This window comes from Moschus berezovskii, chromosome 8 (assembly GCF_049115385.1).
Source record: "Moschus berezovskii isolate FMDL1 chromosome 8, NW_MosBer_1.0, whole genome shotgun sequence".
NCBI classification, from domain to species: Eukaryota; Metazoa; Chordata; class Mammalia; order Artiodactyla; family Moschidae; genus Moschus; species Moschus berezovskii.
In genome coordinates this window covers 110,956,733-110,972,518 of record NC_142467.1, presented here as the reverse complement: position 1 = coordinate 110,972,518, position 15,786 = coordinate 110,956,733, and the positions used below count along the sequence as shown (strand labels likewise).

Sequence of the window (15,786 nt, the reverse complement as noted above, 5' to 3'; positions counted from 1 at the left end):
GGAACAGGTGACTGGTTCCAAATTGGGGAAGGAGTATGTCAAGGCTGTGTATTGTCACTGTGCTTATTTAACTTATACGCAGAGTACATCATGAGAAATGCTGGGCTGGAAGAAGCACAAGCTGGAATCAAGATTGCTGGAAGAAATATCAATAACCTCAGATATGCAGATGACACCACCCTTATGGCAGAAAGTGAAGAGGAACTAAAAAGCCTCCTGATGAAAGTGAAAGAGGAGAGTGGAAAAGTTGGCTTAAAGCTCAACATTCAGAAAACTAAGATCATGGCATCTGGTGCCATCATTTCATGGGAAATAGATGGGGAAACAATGGAAACAGTGTCAGACTTTATTTTGGGAGGGCTCCAAAATCACTGCGGATGCTGATTGTAGCCATGAAATTAAAAGACTCTTACTCCTTGGAAGGAAAGTTATGACCAACCTAGACAGCATATTGAAAAGCAGAGACATTACTTTGCCAACGAAGGTCCATCTAGTCAAGGCTATGGTTTTTCCCGTGGTCATGTATGGATGTGACAGTTGGGCTGTGAAGAAAGGTGAACGCCAAAGAATTGATGCTTTTGAACTGTGGTGTTGGAGAAGACTCTTGAGAGTCCCTTGGGCCGCAAGGAGATCCAACCAGTCCATCCTAAAGGAGATCAGCCCTGGGTGTTCATTGGAAGGACTGATGCTGAGGCTGAAACTCCAATACTTTGGCCACCTCATGCGAAGAGTTGACTCATTGGAAAAGACCCTGATGCTGGGAGGAATTGGGGGCAGGAGGAGAAGGGGACGACAGAGAATGAGATGGCTGGATGGCATCACCGATGCGATGGACGTGAGTTTGGGTGAATTCCGGGAGTTGGTTATGGACAGGGAAGCCTGGCGTGCTGCGATTCATGGGGTCGCAAAGAGTCGGACACGAGTGAGCAACTGAACTGAACTGATGATGAAAGAGGAGAGTGGAAAAGCTAGCATAAAACTTACAAAAAACTAAGATCATGGCATCTGCTCCCATCACTTCATGGCAAATATATGGGGAAGCAATGGAAACAGTGAAAGACTATTTTGTGGGGCTCCAAAAATCACTGCAGATGGTAAGTGCAGCCATGAAATTAAAAGATGCTTGCTCTTTGCAAGAAAAGCTATGACCAACCTAGACAGCATATTAAAAAGCAGAGAGAGGGAGCCCGCCCCTCGGCCCCGCGCGCCGGGCGCGGTGGCGGTCGCAGGCGGCTGTTGGAACTGGAAGGGCTCCCGCCTCCCCTCAGCCGCGGCCTCCCTCCCCGGGGGAAAGGCGAGCCCCGGGAGGCGGAACAAAGGCGCGGCTCGGCGGGGGAGGCGGACCGAGGTGGGCGGGGGGGGGGGGGGCTTCGGGGCGGGGCCATTTTGCAGCCGTTCCCGCCTCTTAAGCGCGCGGTATCCGCGGCCGGAGGACTGGCCGCTGCGCGGCTGCCCGTGGCTCCCCTCCGCCGGCCCCGGAGGGCCGAGATAATAGCCTCGTTTTGATTACCAGTCACGACCTGGAGAAAAAACAAACCAAAACCTGATAGCTTTGCCTTGTAACCCTGACCAATACTCCTGGCTTGCAAGTGACAGAGGAGCTGTGATGGAGCTGCTTGAAGAAGAACTCACGTGCCCAATCTGTTGCAGTCTGTTTGATGATCCCCGGGTTTTGCCTTGCTCACACAACTTTTGCAAAAAGTGTTTAGAAGGGATCTTAGAGGAGAATGTGCTGAATTCCCTGTGGAGATCCTCTCCATTTAAGTGCCCCACGTGCCGGAAGGAAACTTCAGCAACGGGAGTCAACAGCCTGCAGGTTAATTACTCCCTGAAGGGTATTGTGGAAAAGTTTAACAAGATTAAGATCTCTCCTAAAATGCCAGTGTGCAAAGGACACTTGGGACAGCCTCTCAACATTTTCTGCCTGACTGACATGCAGCTGATCTGTGGCATCTGTGCGACTCGGGGTGAGCACACCAAGCACGTCTTCTGTTCTATCGAAGATGCTTATGCTCAGGAAAGGGACGCCTTTGAGTCCCTCTTCCAGAGCTTTGAGACCTGGCGTCGGGGAGATGCCCTTTCTCACTTGGATACCTTGGAAACTAGCAAAAGGAAGTCTCTACAGTTGCTGATTAAAGATTCGAATAAAGTGAAGGAGGTTTTTGAGAAGTTACAACACACGTTAGATCAAAAGAATGAAATCCTGTCTGACTTTGAGACTATGAAACTTGCAGTGATGCAGGCCTATGACCCAGAGATCAACAAACTCAACACCATCTTGCAGGAACAACGAATGGCCTTTAACAGTGCTGAGGCTTTCAAAGATGTGTCAGAACCCATCATATTTCTGCAGCAGATGCAGGAGTTCAGGGAGAAAATAAAAGTCATCAAGGAAACTCCTTTGCCTCCCTCAAATTTGCCCTCAAGCTCTTTGATGAAGAACTTTGATACCAGTCAGTGGGAAGACATAAAACTAATGCACGTGGATAAACTTTCTTTGCCTCAAGACACTGGCACATTCATTAGCAAGATTCCCTGGAGACTTTTTCTGTTATTTGTGGTGGTCCTTCTGCTTGGCTTTCTCATTTTCTTCAGTCCCGCCATGTTCCTAGAATGGTCCGTATTTGATGAAATCGCAACTTGGAAGGATAATCTTTCAAACTTTAGTTCCTACCTGACTAGATCAGCTGATTTTGTAGAACAATCAGTTTTCTACTGGGAACAGTTGACAGATGGACTTTTCGTTTTCAGTGAAAGATTGAAGAGTTTTACTTTGGTGGTGCTGAACAATGTGGCAGAATTTGTGTGCAAATATAAACTATTATAAAATCTGTTTCAAGTACATAGTTCTGTGTCTTTTGTTAGAAATTTGTTAGAATAGAGTGGTAGTTCAGATTTGGTTAAGATTCCAGTCTTATTGCCCTCTAAAAGTATTCCTTTCAAAAATAATGTCTTATACATGTTGAAATTAGGTAGCATAAAGATAAAAGTGAAATTTAGTAGTTTAGTCTCCAGCCCTCCTTCCTTTTTAAGGTGCTTTTGAAATTAGCATCCTGTCCCCAGTATCAGTTATGTCTGTGCTATGAAAGGAGGGGTTAAGAGAGTACATGATTTAATATTGTATTGATGAGGTAGTATAATAATGATAGTTTTTAAGCATGTAATAAAGACTACTCTTGTAAAGCAAAAAAAAAAAAGAGAGAGACATTACTTGGCCAACAAGGGTCCACCAAATCAAAGCTATGGTTTTTCCAGTAATCATGTATGAATGTGAGAGTTGGACCATAAGGAAACCTGAACGCCGAAGAATTGATGCTTTTGAGCTGTGTGTTGGAGAAGACTCTTGAGAGTCCCTTGGACTGCAAGGACATCAAACCAGTTAATCCTAAAGGAAATCAGTCCTGAATATTCATTAGAAGGACTGATGCTGAAGTTGAAGCTCTAATACTTTGGCCACCTGATGCTAAGAACTGACTCATTGGAAAAGACCCTGATGCTGGGAAAAATTGAAGGCAGGAGGGGAGGATGAGATGGTTGGATGGCATCACCAACTCGATGAACATGAATTTGATCAAGCTCCAGGAGTTGGTGATGGACAGGGAACTCTGGCATGCTGCAGTTCATGGGGGTCCCTAAGAGTCAGACACGACTAAGTGACTGAACTGAACTGATGGTTTTTCCAATAGTCATATATGAATGTGAGTGTTGAACCATAAAGATGGCTGAGCACTAAAGAATTGATGCTTTTGAATTGTATTGCTGGAGAAGACTCTTGAGAGTCCCTTGGACTGTAAGTTCAAACAGTTAATCCTAAAGAAAATCAGCCCTGAATACTCATTGAAAGACCTGAAGCTGAAACTGAGGCTCCAATGCTGATGACCCTGATGCTGGAAAAGATTAAAGGCAAAAGGAGAAGAGGGCAGCAGAGGATGAGATGGTGGGATAGCATCACCGACTCAATGGACATGAACTTGAGCAAACCCCGGGTGATAGTGGAGGACAGAGGAGCCTGGTGTGTTGCAGTCCATGGGGTCACAAAGAGTTGGACATGACTGAGCAACTGAGAAACATCTCCCCCTCCAGTCTTTTTGGGAAGTCAGGCTAGGACGTACTTAGCAGCTCTCAATCTGGGCCAGTTACTTAATCTCTCTGTGCTTCAATCTCTTCTGTAAAATGAGAATAATGTAATTCTTGTAAAATGATCGTGAAGATGTTCTCAATCAGTCCATGTGAAGGTCTTACCACAGTACCTAGCACATTGTGTATACTGAATACATCTTACTTACTTATCATCACTATCATACTGTTACTGAGCACTCAAGGTAGATTTAAAGCATTTGCCCCACAGACAATATCTTAAAAAACAACAACCTGGCATTGGTGGTGAGGTGAAGGTAAGGAATCTTAATAAAAAATTGTCTTCACAAAAGGAATTTGTGCTTCATCTTAGATATTTGAAAGTCAGTAGGAGTTGAGGTATACGTGTCACAAAGTGATGGGAAATATTGAGGGAGATATTTAAGACTCAAGGGATAATCCAGAAGAAGATAATAACACAGACACCAAGTCCACAGAAAAATATTACAGTGAAGATACTTGGCATTATTATCAAACACAAGGAAAAGATGCTTACTGGTTTTGCCACAAGAGGTTCTGAAAGTTTAGAGGTGGAAATGATGATATAACCAAATATTTATGGGAGATCTCTTAATTTGATGGGCTTCCCTAGTGACTCAGCTGGTAAAGAATCTGCTTCCAATGAGGGAAACCTGGGTTCGAATCCTGGGTTGGGAAGATCCCCTGGAGAAGGGAATGGCCACCCACTCCAGTATTCTGGCCTGGAGAATTCCACGGACTGTACAGTCCATGGGGTCGCAAAGAGTCGGACACCACTGAGCAGCTTTTACTTTCCTAATTTGATTCCCTTCATGGATTCAGATCAGCTTTCTGGAGGCAGCTTGCTGGAGGCAGCGCCTGCTCGGCTCTTTCCCAGGCTCTCCCCTTCTCTGACGCCTCTCGCACACGGCCAGTTACTCACTCGGAAGTCGAAATGGCCGTTCTCGACTTCCCTCTCTCCTCATGCCTCCACATTAATCAGTCATTAGGTTCTGTCCGTTTTACCTCTTCAGTCTTTCTTACTTTGTCCTTTCTTCTTGCCTCGCTACTACTTACCTAATTCAGGCCCTTCTTATCTCTTTCAAGTACTATTTCTACCTGGTCTCACTGTCTCCAGTCTTTTCTGTGTCACATACATTCTTCTCTGGAGGTCAGATCTGAATTCTCAAAAATTCAGATCTCATCATGGAACTCTTGTTTTAAATTCTTCAGTAGAATTCTTCTGTGAGCAAAATGAAAGCAGTGGGTGTTTTGTTTATTCTTCCCAAATCTCTTAAAAAAAGGAGAGGAAGAACTAGGATAGCAAAAGGGAAGCCCCACAGACAGCATCTTCAGTGATACCAAAGAGCCAGGGTACCTCCTGGAAAAGGAATGGGCAAGCTAAACAACTAGCAGCTGCACGACCTGCATTGTAGCTCCAAGAAAGGGAGCCAGAAGAAAAAAATAGATGGTCCTAAGAACCAAAACTCAGAAGGAAAGGCCTCCACTCAGAGGTGAAACCCCAGCAAACAAATCTGAGAACAGCTGGTGAAATAGAGGCAGGACCACAGACTCTAATTTGTAAACAATTGAAAAACAGATCTTGGCAACCCATTAAGGACTGTAGGGAATACAGAGAGTGGTGGAGCAGCTTCAGCTCTTGAGGCAGTCAGTAACACACAGCAGCACATTCTTTCAGCATGAAAGCCATTGGATAAACACAGAGATGTTTCAGCTAAGTGTAGTTCAGTCGCTCAGTCATGTCCAACTCTTTAAAAGTCAAGACAAAACAGAGCTACATGTGTTCTGCTCTGCTATTTAATTTGTGCTGTAGGTACTGATGTAAGCAGTTAGGTAAGGAAAAGCAACGAGACACAAGACTTGGAAAAATATCACTCTTTTTAGCTGATCTGAAGGTCAATCTCAAAATCCCAAAGGAGTGAGTGGAACAACTACAACAAATAAGAGGAAAACTCAGTAAAGGAACAAGATGTAAAGTTGACAAACAAATAATTGAAAGGTAAAGTGGGAGGGAACACGCCATGGATGGACAGATGGGTAGATCAGTCTAGCTGTGCACTTTGTTGTTGCTGTTTAGTTGCTAAGTTGTGTCTGACTCTTTTGCAACCCCATGGATTGTAGCCCACCAGGCTCCTCTGTCCCTGGGGTTTTCCAGGCAAGAATACTGAAATGGGTTTCCATTTTCTTCTCCACGGGATCTTCCCAACCCAGGGATCAAACCCATGTCTCCTGTATTGGCAGGCAAATTCTTTACCACTGAGCCACCAGGAAAGCCCAAGTATGAACTTTCAGTCAGTTCAGTTCAATCACCAGTTGTGTCCAACTTGCAACCCCGTGAACTGCAGCACGCCAGGCCTCCCTGTCCATCACCAACTGCTGGAGGTTACTCAAACTCTTTTCCATCAAGTCGGTGATGCCATCCAACCATTCATCTTCTGTCATCCTCTTCTCCCACCTTCAATCTTTCCCAGAATCAGGGTCTTTTCCAATGAGTCAGTTCTTCGCATCAGGTGGCCAAAAGGTTGGAGTTTCAGCTTCAGCATCAGTCCATCGATCTATCCATCCTTCCAGTGAATATTCAGGACCGATTTCCTTTAGGATGGACTGGTATGAACTTTAAAACTATATAAAACCTATATGAGAAAAATTACAAAACACTCCTGAAAGACTAAGTATATACTTAAGCAAATGGAAAAGGCACCTTCTTCCTATTGAATATTGGAGAAGGAAATGGCAACCTACTCCAGTACTCTTGCCTGGAAATTGCAATGGACAGAGGAGCCTGGCAGGCTACAGTCCATGGGGTTGCAAAGAGTCAGACATGACTGAGCAACTTCACTTCACTTCACTTCCTATTGAATATAAATATTCAATACAATAAATACATCATTTCTTCCTAAGTTTATTCATAACTGTATCTTCAGATATTTTTCTGGGGTTAGATTAGGTAGTTATAAAATTTATTTAGAAGAATTAATTAAGAAAAAGCTTGAAAAAGAGGAGCAACGAAAGGTGGTTAGCCACACTAAGTCTTATACTATAAAACCTCTTATTTAAAAAAAAATATTTGTCTTGACTGCACCAAGTCGTAGTGGCAGCACACAGAATCTTCAGTCTTCACTGTGGCATGGGAACTCTTAGCTGCAGCATGCAGGGTCTTTAGCTGTACCATGAGGGGTCTAATTCCCTGACTCGGGTTCAAATTTAGGCCCTTGCATGGGGAGTCTGAAGTCTTAGCCACTGGCCCACCAGGGACGTTCCAAAGCCTCTTATTTATTTTTTAAAATAATATTTTGTTTATTGGTAATAGAAAAGCTCTTTTAAAAACTTATTTATTTTTATTGAAGTACAGTTGCTGTACAATATTATTTATATAAATTACAGATGTACATTATAGTCGTCACAGTTTTTAAAGGTTATATTCCATTCAGTTCAGTTCAGTTCAGTCGCTCAGTCGTGTCCGACTCCTTGCGACCCCATGAATCACAGCATGCCAGGCCTCCCTGTCCATCAGCAGCTCCCGGAGTTCACTCAGACTCATGTCCATAGAGTCGGTGATGCCATCCAACCATCTCATTCTCTTCGTCCCCTTCTCCTCCCACCCCCAATCCCTCCCAGCATCAGACTCTTTTCCAGTGAGTCAACTCGTCGCATGAGGTGGCCAAAGTATTGGAGTTTCAGCTTCAGCATCAATCCTTCCAATGAACACCCAGGACTGATCTCCTTTAGAACGGACTGGTTGGATCTCCTTGCAGTCCAAGGGACTCTCAAGAGTCTTCTCCAGCACCACAGTTCAAAAGCATCAATTCTTCGGCGATCAGCTTTCCTCACAGTCCAACTCTCACATCCATAGTTATTATAAAATATTGGCTATATCCCCTGTGTTGTGCAATATATCCTTGGTTTTTTTTAACTATTTATTTTGTATTGAGGTATAGCCAGTTAACAAATAATGTGATAGTTTCAGGGACTCGACCATAAATACACATGGATCCATTCTCCCCCAAACTCCCCTCCCATCCACTGAGCACAGTTCTATGTGCTATACATTAGGTCCCCATTGGTTATCCATTTTTAAATATAGCAGTGTGTACATGTCCATCCAAAGCTCCCTAACTTCCCTTCTGCTCATCCTTGACCTCAGCAACCGTAAGATTGTTCTTTACGTCTGTGAGTCTCTTTCTGTGTTGTAAGTACATTCACTTGTATCATTTCTTTAGATCCCTCATAAAACAGATAGCGTATGGTATTTCTCCTTCTCTGACCTGCTTCACTCCGCATGACAGTGTCTAGGTCCGTCCACCTTGCTGCAGATGGCATCATTTCATTCTTCTAAACGGCTGAGTAGTACTCTAGTGTATATATATAGCACATCTTCTTTCTCCATTCCTCTGTTGATGGACTTACGTTGTTTCCAAGTCTTGGCTATCGTGAACAGTGCTGCAGTGAACACTGGCGTGCATGTGTCCGTTTGAGTCATGTGTTTCTCCGGGTAGATGCCCAGGAGTGGGGCTGCAGGGTCCTGTGGCAGCTCTGCTGTTAGTTTTTTAGGGGCCTCCACACTGCTGTCTCTAGTGACTATCGATTTGCACCCCGCCAACAGTGTGAGTGGGCTCCCTTCTCTCCACGCCCTCTCCAGCATTTATTATAGCCCGTGGGTCTTCTGATGATGACCATTCTGGCTGGTCTGAGGTGATATCTCACTGTAGTTTTGATTTATACTTCTCTAATAATTAGTGATGTCAAACATCTTTTCCTGTGCCTCTTGGCATCTGTTTGTCTTCTCTGAAGGAATGTCTGTTTAGGTTTTCTGTCCACTTGGTGATGAGTTTGTTTGTTTTGATGCTGTTGAGTGTCATAAACTTTTTGTAAATTTTGGAGACTAATCTCATTGTTGGTCACACTAACGGCAAATATTTTCTTGCAGTCTCTAGGTTATCTTTTTGTTTTGTTTATTGTTTCATTTGCTGTGCCAAAGCTTTTGAGTTTAAGTAGGTCCCATTTGTGTTTTTGTTTCTATTTCCATTATTCTGGGAGATAGATTGAAAAGGATATTGCTGCGATTTATGTCAGAAAGGGTTCTACTTGTGTTTTCCTCTAGGAGTTTTATAGTGTCCAGTCTCACATTTAGGTATTTAATCAATTTGGAGCTTATCTTTGTGTATGATGTTAAAGAATGATTTCATTTTTTTGCATGTCCAGTGTTCCCAGCACTATTTGTTGACGATACTATCTTTCCAGCATTGTGTAGTCTTGCCTCCTTTGTCAAAGATTAATTGACCATAGGTGCATGAGTTTATTTCTGGGTTTTCTATCCTGTATTTCTGTTTTGGGGCTAGTACCATATTGTTTTGATGACTGTAACTTTGTAGGATAGTCTGAAGTCAGGGAACTTGATTCCTCCAACTCCATTGGTCTTTCTCAAGATTACCAAAACCTCTTATTGCAAAGAGTGTTAAAAGTTAATCCATGAATAAACAGCAGTAGTAGAACAAAATGCAAAATCTAAAAATAGACACAGCTGAATATGGAAATTTAATATAAAATATCTCAAATCAGTGGAGAAAGATGAACTTTTTAATAAATTATTTGGGACAACTGGAAAAAGATAAAATTACATCCATTCCTCAGTTGTACACGAGGATAAATTTCGAATGAGTCAAAGATGTAATTATAAACAATGAAACTACGATTATTAGAAGAAAATGTGGGCTCTTTTTCCTTTTTTGATGAAGAATTTGGAAAACTCTGAATTATGGCTCAAAATCCAGTAAAGTGATGAGAATGATAAATTTGACTGCTTTTAAAGAAAAAAATGAGAGGACAACCAAAAAGTGAGTGACAAACTGAAAAGATATTTCCAACTTATATTACAGACAAAGGGCTAATGACACTGATTATATAAAGAAGACCTACTCTCTCCCCCCCAACCAAGAAACAGAAAATCTGATAGAAGAAAATGGGCAAAATCAAAATAGTTGACTAAAAAGAAATGCAGATGGTTTTTAAAATGTTAAAAGATGTTCAGCCACATTCATAAGTTGAGTATGACTTGAAACCAAATTGAGATACCATTTTTTATTAATCAGTGTGGAAAAAAAATTCTAAGATTTGTCAGTATACTTTCTTGATATGGTTGTAGGGAAAACAAACATTGATGATGGGAATACAGAATAGTACAGTTTCTGTGGTGAGGATGGCATCACCAACTCTGTGGACATGAGTTTGAGTGAACTCCGGGAGTTGGTGATGGACAGGGAGGCCTGGCGTGCTGTGATTCATGGGGTCGCAGAGAGTCGGACACGGCTGAGCGACTGAACTGAACTGTGTTGAGGAAGTGGGAATTTGTTATGTCTTGCAAAATGCATATGCACTTTGTCTTAGTAATCTCACTGGTAGGGAATGAGCCTGATGATAAACTTGCAAAAGTATAAAAAATGACATACTTGTTACACAGTTCATTGTGATATTACTTATAATAATAAAAGACTTGAACCTCTCAAATGTCTCTCAGTAGGAGTTTGCTTGAATAAACTAGTACTCTACACATGAAATACTCTAAACGTAGTGGAACAGTACCAGTATATATTAATAGCTGTAAAAGAGAATGGTTTCTAAAGCTCTCTGGATGCTGCTGTGGGGTGACCTCTTAGTGCAGAATAGCTTTAACATACCAATTACTATAAGAAGGGTGGAACCATGAAAACATTAATAGATATGGGTATACATATAACATATCTACATGCACATATATGTGCTTTAACTTTCAAAAGAAGCAATGTAAGGATAAAGCAAGAATTAACATAAAGAGCTATTTAGGGGAAAGGAAACAGGGTGGAGGAGACAGATGGATAGAGACTTCCCTGTGCTGGTTTTATAGTTCTGACTTTGGAACTATCTAAGTGTTTTAGATAATATTTTGTAAAAAGAAAAGAAATCGTCACACTTAAAAGCAACTAGAACCTAAATATGTTTCAAGATGATTACATAAACACATAGAGAAATGGCCATTAGCCACTTCTAGCCATGTTTTAGAAGGATTTTTTTGACAGTATGTTTCTATTGGGCCACATTCTAAGGATAAAAAAAACAGTCTGAACTACGTTTAATAGTCTTATTGTTGGTAGTTTTGATTGTTGTTTTGAAACTATTATATGTAGATTGTAAGATAAAGCAAAGAAATAATTGTGTTAATGATACTAGAAGCCAAGAATCAGAATAAGAGAATAAATATTTAAATTAAAGGAATTAAATAATAATCCTTTAATCTTATTATTGAGTTGAAAATATCAGTATGGACTCTTGGTTTATTTTCCTTTTTCTAAAATATACAGAGCTCCTCTGTCCATGGCAATGACAGCTCAGTAACAATGAATACCTCTGTTAATAGAAGAATTCCAACTAATAAATACGAGAGAAATGACAGAATCAGAAAGTTATTTTGCATCATTTATAAAATAATATAGAAACTGAAAGATGAACTCCCCAGGCGGTAGGTGCCCAGTATGCTACTGGAGATCAGTAGAAATTACTTAAGAAAGAATGAAGGGATGGAGCCAAAGCAAAAACAACACCCCATTGTGGATGTGACTGGTGATACAAGCAAGGTCCGATGCTGTAAAGAGCAATATTGCATAGGAATCTGGAATGTTAGGTCCATGAATCAAGGCAAACTGGAAATGGTCAAACTAGAGATGGCAAGAGTGAACATGGACATTCTAGGAATTGGCGAACTAAAATAGACTGGAATGGGTGAATTTAACTCAGATGACCATTATATCTACTATTGTGGGCAAGAATCCCTTAGAAGAAATGGAGTAGCCATCATGGTCAACAGAAGAGTTGGAAATGCAGTACTTGGATACAATCTTAAAAATGACAGAATGATCTCTGTTCGTTTCCAAGGCAAACCATTCAATATTACAGTAATCCAAGCCTACGCCCCGGCCAGTAATGCTGAAGAAGCCGAAGTTGAACAGTTCTATGAAGACCTACAAGACCTTTTAGAACTAACACCCAAAAAAGATGTCCTTTTCATTATAGGGGACTGGAATGCAAAAGTAGGAAGTCAAGAAACACCTGGAGTAATAGGCAAATTTGACCTTGGAGCACAGAATGAAGCAGGGCAAAGGCTAATAGAGTTTTGCCAAGAGAATGCACTGGTCATAGCAAACACCCTCTTCAAACAACACAAGAGAAGATTCTACACATGGACATCAATCACCAGATGGTCACCACCGAAATCATATTGATTATATTTGCAGCCAAAGATGGAGAAGTTCTATACAGCCAGCAAAAACAAGACCGGGAGCTGGCTGTGGCTCAGATCATGAACTCCTTATTGCCAAATTCAGGCTTAAATTAAAGAAAGTGGGGAAAACCGCTGGACCATTCAGATATGAACTAATTCAAATCCTTTATGATTATACAGTGGAAGTGAGAAATAGATTTAAGGAACTAGATCTGATAGAGTGCCTGATGAACTATGGATGGAGGTTCATGACACTGTACAAGAGACAGGGATGAAGACCATCCCCATGGAAAAGAAATGCAAAAAAGCAAAATGGCTGTCTGAGGAGGCCTTACAAATAGCTGTGAAAAGAAGAGACATGAAAAGCAAAGGAGAAGAGGAAAAGTATACCCATCTGAATGCAGAGTTCCAAAGAATAGCAAGGAGAGATAAGAAAGCCTTCCTCAGTGATCAGTGCAAAGAAATAGAGGAAAACAACAGAGTGGAAAAGACTAGAGATCTCTTCAAGAAAATTAGAGATACCAAGGGAACATTTCATGCAAAGATGGGCTCAATAAAGGACAGAAATGGTATGGACCTAACAGAAGCAGAAGATATTAAGAAGAGGTGACAAGAATACACAGAAGAACTGTACAAAAAAGGTCTTCACGACCCAGATAGTTATGATGGTGTGATCACTCACCTAGAGGCAGACATCCTGGAATGTGAAGCCAAGTGGGCCTTAGAGAGCGTCACTACGAACAAATCTAGTGGTGGTGATGGAATTCCAGTGGAGCTCTTTCAAATCCTGAAAGATGATGCCTGAAAGTGCTGCACTCAGTATGTCAGCAAATTTGGAAAACTCAGCAGTGGCCACAGGACTGGACAAGGTCAGTTTTCATTCCAATCCCAAAGAATAAACTACCGCACAATTGCACTCATCTCACACACTAGTAAAGTGATGCCCCAAATTCTCCAAGCCAGGCTTCAGCAATAACGTGAACCGTGAACTTCCAGGTGTTCAAGCTGGATTTAGAGAAGACAGAGGAACCAGAGGTCAAATTGCCAACATCCAATAGATCATCAAAATAGCAAGAGAGTTCCAGAAAAACATCTATTTCTGGTTTATTGATTATGCCAAAGCCTTTGACTGTGTGGATCACAGTAAACTGTGGAAAATTCTGAAAGAGATGGTAATACCAGACCACCTGACCCTCCTCTTGAGAAATCTGTATGCAGGTCAGGAAGCAACAGTCAGAACTGGACATGGAACAACAGACTGGTTCCAAATAGGGAATGGAGTATGTCAAGGCTGTATATTGTCACCCTGCTTATTTAACTTATATGCAGAGGACATCATGAGAAATGGTGGATTGGATGAAGCACAAGCTGGAATCAAGATTGCCGGGAGAAATACCAATAACCTCAGATATGCAGATGACACCACTTTAATAGCAGAAATCGAAGGAAGAACTAAAGAGTCTCTTGTTGAGGGTGAAAGAGGAGAGTGAAAAAGTTGGCTTAAAACTCAACATTCAAAAAACTCAGATCATGGCATCCAGTCCCATCACTTCATGACAAATAGATGGGGAAAGAGTGGAAATAGTGGCTGACTTTTATTTTCTTGATTTCCAAAATCACTGCAGATGGTGATTGCAGCCATGAAATTAAAAGACACTTGCCCCTTGGAAGGAAAATTATGACCAACCTAGACAGCATATTGAAAAGCAGAGATATTACTTTGCCAACAAAGGTCTATCTAGTCAAGTCTATGGTTTTTCCAATAGTCATGTATGGATGTGAGAGTTGGACTGTAAAGAAAGCTGAGTGCCAAAGAATTGATGCTTTTGAACTGTGGTGTTGGAGAAGACTCTTGAGAGTCCCTTTGACCGCAAGGAGATCCAACTAGTCCATCCTAAAGGAGATCAGTCCTGGGTTTTCATTGGAAGGACTGATGGTGAAGCTGAAACTCCAATACTTTGGCCACCTGATGCGAAGAGCTGATTCATTTGAAAAGACCTTGATGCTGTAAAGACTGAGGGCAGGAGGAGAAGGGGACGACAGAGGATGAGATGGTTGGATGGCATCACTGTGACTCAGTGGACATGAGTCTGTGTAGGCTCCATGAGTTGGTGATGGACAGAGAGGCCTGGCGTGCTGTAGTTTATGGGGTCACAAAGAGTCAGACACGACTGAGTGATTGAACTGAACTGAGAATAATGAATCTCTGTTCCCACCCCATTCCACCTTCAGACTGCTTAGGGTTATTTTCAAATATCATTTCCCAGTCAGAAAAGCTTAGGAATCCTTAGAGAAAAGGTATACTTTAGGTTTAGGACAGCAAGTGTATAAGATGAATATTGTTTAAGATAGCAAGGAAGCTACTGAATTCTATTATGGCGATACCATAAGGACCTGGGTGCCAGGTTGGTCATATTGGTCATAGATAAGACCATATTCGTCAAAGACTGAACTTTCAGGGATTAAATATTGCAGTTGATTATAATTGAAAGTAGTTAGAACCAATTGGAGAAGGCAATGGCAAGCCACTCCAGTACTCTTGCCTAAAAAATCCCACGGATGGAGGAGCCTCGTAGGCTGCAGTCCGTGGGGTCGCTAAGGGTCGGACACGACTGAGTGACTTCACTTTCACTTTTCACCTTCACACATTGCAGAAGGAAATGGCAACCCACTCCAGTGTTCTTGCCTGGAGAATCCCAGGGACGGGGGAGCCTGGTGGGCTTCCGTCTATGGGGTCACACAGAGTCGAACACGACTGAAGTGACTTAGCAGTAGTAGCAGTTAGAACCAATAGAAAGTAGTTATTCTGGAAATCAATTTTTAAAAACTGACTTTTAAAAAAAAATTTTTTTTCTGTACAAATTGTATTGCATAGTAACCAGCTAGTTGATGAGGGAAACATCTTTAAAGAAGAACTACCCCCCCCCAAAAAAAAAAGAAGTACTCCAACTAATAAATGAATTATGAATTAGAAAATCACCATTTCCTAACCCTCAGTGAAATGATAGATTTTTACTGATCATCTCTGGGTGCTAAAAACCAGGTGAAAGACTGATGGAACCTTCATAGTGGATGGATAAAGCTCTTAGGGCTATCAGAATCTCTGCCTCCACTGCCTTAACATAACTGCTGATTGTGTATCCGTAGAATAATACTGCAGTTGGTGGTCTGACCCCACCTACTTGTAGTCTGGGGTTTATGAGGTATTCTTCCACCTGGCTTTGCCGAAGATGTTTGCAGGCTTTTACTTTTACTCTTTCTCTGCATTTTATGAGGAAATTTGGTAAGATTTAAAAAGCTGCCCTGGCGTCACCACCTTGTTCCAGTTGAAGGCCACTCCATCAGGCTTTTCTTCCTGTTAATCCACTGAACGATTATTGTTGAGGCCACCATGACCTGTGCTTCCCATCTCTAGTAGT

General features: G+C 41.8%; 2 protein-coding genes across 3 annotated transcripts in view; both read left to right on the top strand.

The window, feature by feature from the left end:
* RNF130 (ring finger protein 130) overlaps positions 1 to 15,786 on the top strand; it is a 147,481-nt gene that overhangs the window by 83,752 nt on the left and 47,943 nt on the right. The gene's annotated exons all lie outside the window — the stretch shown is intronic.
* LOC129558648 (E3 ubiquitin-protein ligase TRIM13-like) overlaps positions 1,363 to 15,786 on the top strand; it is a 29,273-nt gene continuing 14,849 nt past the window's right edge. Inside the window, exon 1 of the mRNA XM_055429982.2 lies at positions 1,363 to 15,786. This exon is cut by the window's right edge and continues 14,849 nt beyond it. Coding sequence (XP_055285957.2) covers positions 1,607 to 2,827 — 1,221 coding nt within the window. The 5' untranslated portion in view covers positions 1,363 to 1,606 and the 3' untranslated portion in view covers positions 2,828 to 15,786.